Raw genomic sequence first — 7,152 nt, 5'->3', positions numbered from 1 at the left:
GAATGTCTCCCTCACGGCCGCGGGAGCATCAGTGCCTAGCGAGGTTTCAATGAGGATCATCATCAGTACGAAAGTAAAAGTGTCTCTCAGTCAGTGTCGCGGCCCGATGTACGATGACTGATGATTCTGTATTCCTTTGTTTTGTTAGTTTTTAGTTTTCTGTTGTTTTTCTGCGGGTGGTATAGGTGTGATGTGGTGTTTTGGTGTTATGTTGGGTTTTGTAAGGTTGTAGTTCGTAGTTTAGGCTCAGAAAGTTCAGGTTTCGTATGTAGTGGAAGCGCGTGATGGCAAGAGTAGTGAACTTGGCTGGACGGAGAAAGTGGCCAATGAGGAGAGGCGCACGACGTCACGTGACCTCTAGCGCAACAATGGCGGGCGGCTTGGAGTGGGATGAGTATAAAGGTTTAAGAATGGCGGTGGCTTTTCCAAGTGGGGTTGTCGTTTGTGAGCCTTTGTAGCGAGCAGAGGGGGAAATGCGGCTGCCACTCGCCTCCCTGGTGTTGGCGATCGGTAAGTGTGGCGTGTGGCGTGCGGCGTGCCCTGGGGTGTCTGTCTGTCCGGGGAGCGAGGGCCGCCTCCTCCCTGGGCTGCGAAGAACAGTTACCAGCGTGAGGCAGAAGACGCGACGAAAGCGAGAGTGAACTTGGGCACTGGGTCACCTCTTCTCTCGCCGCGGGGAAGGGCGGCGGCACCTGTCAGCCCCGCCCCACTGCGCCCCGTCCCGCTGCCCCGCATTCACACCTGCGTTAGATGAGCAGAACTAAGAACTGAAGCACGAAGCCTCAGCCACGGTGGAGAGGCGCAGGACTGCCTTGGTTCTATCCTGGGAGAGTGAAGGAGTGTCTTACCCCAGCCCTCCTCTACTCCAGTCCTCCTCCTCTCCCCCGATGGAAGGATGGAGGCTGGGGGACTGAGGACTTTACCTTTACCCTAGGGGAGTGCAGGATGTGTCTGTCTTACTCACCCCAGGGAAGGCAAGACGAACTCCTCCAGTTCAACTTTCATCCCCCCAGTGGAAGGATGGAGACTGCGACCTTAGCCTTACCCTGTGGGAGTGTAAGACGCACGTTACTCACGCAGGGGAAGATGAGACTAACTCTCAGCCCTTCTTTGTTCCTTCACTGAGAAAAAAAGATGCTGGGAAGTTATCTTAGCCTTACCCCGGGGGAGTGTAGTAGCGTCTTGTTCACCCCAGGGAAAGACAAAACTATCTCCCAGCCTTCCTGCATTCCCTCGGTGGAAGAATGGAGGCTGCAAACTTATCTTAGCCTTACCCTGAGGGAGTGCCGCACGTGTCTCACCCCAGGGAAGACTAGAAGGCCCCACCCAGTCCTCTTCCCCCAGTCCTTGACGAGCCAGTAAACCGGATCTAGGGTTTTTTCCTGCCACGTTGAGTCATTATTTGAATTTTCCGAGTGTATTCCTGAACCGTAATGCCTTTTAAAGAAATTACAGAATCTCAACTTATACTTTTTCCTAAACTTGTTAATATTCCTCGTCAGTATTCATAGTTTCATTACCCATCATTACTGTGGAGATGAGTAAGCGATGGTATGAAACGAAAAAAAAAAACGAAGAGAGAAAGAAAAAGGAGATAATCATTAATATTTACCGAGTACGCTGTCTCTGTGTTGTTTCGCATTGTTTTCTCACCTTGGCGGAGTGTAAGGACCCGGAGACACGAAATTGACGCACGCTCACTCACACACGCACGAATGGGGACGCGGCGAGTCATGTAAACTTGATGTAAGCTGCGGGGATCTGAGAGCTCATCTTGCCTCTCTTGTTACGAAGCGCAGGATTCAGAGAGGTCACGTTTTGAAGCTTGTGTGTGTGTGTGTGTGTGTGTGTGTGTGTGTGTGTGTGTGTGTGTGTGTGTGTTGGGTGTTCATCTCTTTCTTCAACCTGCTTTTCTTGTTTTTGTTTTTTTTTGTCGTTTTTTTCTTCTTTTATTCATATTTGCTTGTTTTTTCTTTCTCCTCTCTTCCTCTTTGTCATTCTTCGCTTTCCTTTCACTCTTATTCATCGTCCTCGGTCTCTTCCTCACCCTCGACTTACTACTCTTCCTCCTCCTCTTCGTTTTCATTATTCTTCTCCTTTGCGTTTTTATTCTTCAGCCTCCTTTTCTTCACCCTCGTCTTACTATTCCTCCTCCTCCTCCTCCTCCTCCTCCTCCTCTTCCTCCTCCTCCTCCTCCTCCTCCTCCTCCTCCTCCTCCTCCTCCTCCTCCTCCTCCTCCTCCTCCTCCTCCTCCTCAAGTAGCATAAGACAACATTTGCTCGCACACCCAAACATTTGGCAAGGCCGCGGGTTTCTTGCCTGGCGCGTCCCTCCGTCTGCGCCTCCTAGGTACGAAAGAAGAGAGAGGGAGAAAAAGCAGCAGAAAAAGAGACAGTAGAAGCAAAGTACAATACCCAGTAGGAGATTTTTTTTTCTTTCTTTTCCTATTTATAATGTTGGTGATGAAGTCTTTTCCTTTTTTTTTATTTAGTTATTCTTTTTTTCTTCGCCCTGACTAATTAGGGAGTTAATAAGATAGTGTTGCGATTCAGGTGTTGAGAGGGGAGAGGTGATTATGTTAAGGGTGATGTAAATGGTGGTGGTGATGGTAGGAGGGGTACGTGGGAGGAGAGGGAAGGGATAGGAGAATGAGCTCTGTGTGGTGTGGTGTGGATATACGAAGGAAGTGAAGGTGAAGATTGGTAAGAAGGAAGTAGCTGAGAGAAGGAGATGCGTAGGATAAGAGACATAACAACAGAGAACACAAAGGAAGAACGTAGAATAGATTACAAGAGGTACACGCTAACGCTATTATCTAATCTAAGAGAGAGAGAGAGAGAGAGAGAGAGAGAGAGAGAGAGAGAGAGAGAGAGAGAGAGAGAGAGAGAGAGAGAGAGAGAGAGAGAAAGAGGGAGAGACTAGCAAGCGATGATGTTGAAGGAAACTAACTTACCTGAGTGATGCATCGGATATTGAAGAAGCAACGTTTATTTAATCCTCAAAAAACATCCTTCCAACGTTTTTCAGTCACCAAAAAAAAAAAAAAAAAAAAATATGTTTCCAAATTGACTCACCATTTTCTAAACGTTCCAAGAGGGAGAGACTAATACAAATCTCTGTCTGACAATCTCACTGAAATCTTCGCCTAATTAGCTGAAAATCATGTTAATTACGTTTTCTACCGTTTTCTACTGCAGGCAACGTTTAGATTTTATAAGGGAACGTTTGTATTGGTCCTTTTATTCCTTTGTTTACCGTGCGTGACCTGCAAGGCGCCATCCTGCAGCTCCTGAAGTCCTGAAGGTGACTTGGGGTAGAGGGTATAAAGTGCACTTACTACTAAAGCGAGAAGACTTGTAGTGCAGATGTTGTCAATACTCTCTCTCTCTCTCTCTCTCTCTCTCTCTCTCTCTCTCTCTCTCTCTCTCTCTCTCTCTCTCTGAACGTAAATTTACAGCATTTTTCTTTCTTTTTTTTTCGTTTTGTTGACTTTCATTAGCTTCTGTCTTCCTCCTTTTATCACTTTTTTGTTTTATCTTCATCATCTGTCAATATTTTGTTTATTAATGCTTTTTCTTTACACTGTATGCCGTTAGGCGCACCTGTTTACACACACACACACACACACACACACACACACACACACACATCTATAAATAATCCGAACTAGACAAGATTATTCTAGAGAGAGACAGAGATAGAGATAAGATGAATAAGATGAATAACAGCTCAGGTGGCGGTGAGGGATGAGGACACCTGTGATGAGTGAGGGGAATAATACCTGTAGAATACCTATAAGTACCTGTAAGGAGATGTTTTGATTACAGGATGTGAAGGTTAGAGGAGGAGGAGGAGGAGGAGGAGGAGGAGGAGGAAAAGGAGTGTCTGGAGGTTATGATGTGTGTGTGTGTGTGTGTGGTGATGTAAGGGAGTGGGGAAGGAGTAAGGAGTGTAGAAAGAGGTGTGTCGTAGAGAGAGAGAGAGAGAGAGAGAGAGAGAGAGAGAGAGAGAGAGAGAGAGAGAGAGAGAGAGAGAGAGAGAGAATATTAAAGAAGATTGCATGACCTTCAGCTTCCGTACATTGGTGAATCTCTCTCTCTCTCTCTCTCTCTCTCTCTCTCTCTCTCTCTCTCTCTCTCTCTCTCTCTCTCTCTCTCTCTCTCTCTCTCTCTCTCTCTCTCTCTCTCTCACACTTATAAACTCCCGGTAACTTTTGCAATACCTAATCACCAAGGTTGCACTCATACTTAAGCCTTACTTAGAAGAAACACCGCTAATTGAATCCCTTACTTAACTCTTGTGTAATGGAATATTGAGGCTTTCGTGTCTTGCTTCCTGGGAATGACTTGAGGTTTTACGTTGACACAGTAGAGAGAGAGAGAGAGAGAGAGAGAGAGAGAGAGAGAGAGAGAGAGAGAGAGAGAGAGAGAGAGAGAGATCCTATGACTTGCTTTTCATCTCTCTCTTCTCATCTCCACCACTCATCTCCCTTCTCCTATACTATAAACCCTTACTCCTCCTCTTCCTCTTCTCTTCTCTCTTCCTCTTCCTCTCCCCTTCCCCTGTTGCTAAATTCCCCTTCTCTCTCTCTCTCTCCCTCTCTCTCTCTCTCCTATTTACTCAATCTTTCTCTTTGTTATTCTTCCTTTCCCTCTCCCCTTTCATTCACCTTAATTCACTTTCACGTCCCATTGTCTGAGAGGAGAGGCAGCGTGGGAGAGTGAAAGGCTCTATGGGAGGAAACGGGGATAGGTGAGAGGGAAATATGGGATGGAGCGGCAGGAGACGTGTTTGGGGTGGGAGGAAAGGAGTGGTATGGGAGGAAACATGTGTAGAGTGAGAGAGAAGGTTGCTTGAGTGGGAGGAAACGTGTGTGAGAGAGAGAGGGAGTGTGGTTTGAGTGGGAGATTGAGTGGGAGATAAGGAAGGTTGATTAGGAGGAAAATGGGCGAAATTGAGGGAGAAAGAATGAAAAATGGTAAAAAAAAGAAAGAAAAGAAAATACGTATTCTCTCTCTTCCCCTTCCCTCTCTTCTCTCTCTCTCTCTCTTCCTCTCTCTCACTCTCTTCCCTTGTCTCTATACACCACTCCATCAACTCCCATTTTCTAACAAGGAATTCACGAAGGGTAACTAATACAAACCACCCCACTAAGAGAACAAACGGATCTATACTACCAGACATTAAACCCTTACTTCTATTACCTCCCCTTCCCTCTCACCTCCCCAGCGACCACAGCCCCTGAGATCTCTACCCCAGCTGCTTGTAGATTGAAAAGTGTGTTTGTTCGTTTGTGGATAGGTTCTCAAAATACAGGTATCACCCTCCCTAATATGTTCCTGTTTGGCTTCCGTAAGCGTAAATATGCTCTCTGTATTCGTAGAGGTAATAGCAGAAGGAGGAGGAGGAGGAGGAGGAGGAGGAGGAGGAGGAGGAGGAGGATGGTATTGCCTCAGGGTTTGTCTAGCAGGATGTGTGTGTGTGTGTGTGTGTGTGTGTGTGTAGAGCAAATATTAACCATAAGTTTCTCTCTCTCTCTCTCTCTCTCTCTCTCTCTCTCTCTCTCTCTCTCTCTCTCTCTCTCTCTCTCTCTCTCTCTCTCTCTCTCTCTCTCGCTCTGTCCCGGATGTACCTCTCAGTCCTTAAATGCACCTTATCCTTCCCCCAGCCTTCTCCAACCCTCCCCAACAAATGTACCTCTTACCAACTCACCCCCGTACCTTCCTACCTGTACCACTTCCCACCTGTACCGTTTCCTCACCTGCCTCTCAGTTAGGTGCACCGCGGCCCTTCAGTTACCGCACAGACTCATCTACATAAAGATCATTCGAGGTCATGGCAAGCTCCTGTACCCCATCCTACCCCTAACCTACCCCTCCCTACCTCGAACCTACCCTATTATACCCCCAGTCTATCCCCAGCCTACCCCAGTTTAACCCCAGCCTACCCGAGCCTTCCAGAGGTTAGCGACGGCAGGCTGGGACTTGCGTGGGTGTTCTGGGTGAGGGCATGGCAGGGCAGGTCAGCGCAGGTCACGGGCAGCGAGTGAGACGCTTCATGCAGGAAAAACTGGAAACTGGAAACACAGCTATGCCATCCTCCCCTTCTTGACTTTCCCTCTCAGTTCACCTCGCCCTCACCTTGCCTCAATAACACCCAGTACAGGATTTTAAAGTGACGTGCCTCGCCAGCTTCTTCATGCCACAAAAGACGCAGCATCACTGTTAAAGAAAACGTAAAACTTGCCTCGTAACAACAGAATGAGCGCCTTGCCTCAACAAATAGGGATGAGTCTGTGGCTTTCCCCTTTCGCCGTCAGGAGTGAGGCTTTTTCGCCCTCTGGAGCCACCTGACCCACAAGGCGAGGTAGAAGGAAAGGAGGAGGAGGAGAGAGAAGAAAGCCAGTCGTTTTCAACCTTATAAGAGATTCAACTCAAATAAAATGCGGGGATTGGGGGGTGGACGTGAGGGATGAAGGAGGACGTGGAGGGAGGAATGTTGAGTGTAATGAATGTTTTCTTTCCCAGTGGAGTTTGAGAATAGAGGATAAAAGACTTGGATATACATGACGTTACTTGAAGTTGTTTGATATTTATGTCCACCTTTTCATCCTTTTTTTTTTCTTTTTTTATACACGTAGTTAGTTTGGGCATGCACACACACACTCACTCACTTTAACTCCTCCTCCTCCCCCTCCTCCTGTACAATTACGTCACGCATCTCCTACTCATTATTACTCATCTTCCATTCTCCTCCTTCCTCCCATTATTCTCCATCGCTTCTTACACTCCTCCATTTGCTCTCTCCCTCTCTGTTCCTCCTTGCCCTTCCCAAACCCCTCATTTCCAGACCCTTCCAGCCCACTCCATCCCCTCCCCTCTCCTCCGTCTTCCCCTCACTACCCTTCAATAACTCCCAGCTCAAAATAGCACACACACACACACACACACACACACACACACACACACACACACACACACACACACACACACACACACACACACACACACACACACACACACACACACACACACAAGAGGTCACGGGGTATATTGAGTTTTCTTGCATATGGTTCTCTTTTATTCTTCTCTCCTCTTCCTTCCTTCCTTCCTTCCTTCCTTCTTCCTTGCTTTGGATCCTTCTTCCTCCCTC

General features: G+C 47.4%; 1 protein-coding gene across 1 annotated transcript in view; it reads left to right on the top strand.

The window, feature by feature from the left end:
- The first annotated feature begins 355 nt into the window (after positions 1-355).
- The window catches only part of LOC135089743 (uncharacterized), a 22,603-nt gene continuing 15,806 nt past the window's right edge, over positions 356-7,152 (top strand). The window contains exon 1 of the mRNA XM_063985726.1: positions 356-510. Within this exon, the coding sequence (XP_063841796.1) occupies positions 474-510 (37 nt within the window). The 5' untranslated portion in view covers positions 356-473. The remainder of the gene's footprint in view (positions 511-7,152) is intronic.

This window comes from Scylla paramamosain, chromosome 33, assembly GCF_035594125.1.
Source record: "Scylla paramamosain isolate STU-SP2022 chromosome 33, ASM3559412v1, whole genome shotgun sequence".
NCBI lineage: Eukaryota > Metazoa > Arthropoda > Malacostraca > Decapoda > Portunidae > Scylla > Scylla paramamosain.
Note: the sequence above shows the minus strand (reverse complement) of the source record. Positions and strands in the feature narration are given on the sequence as shown.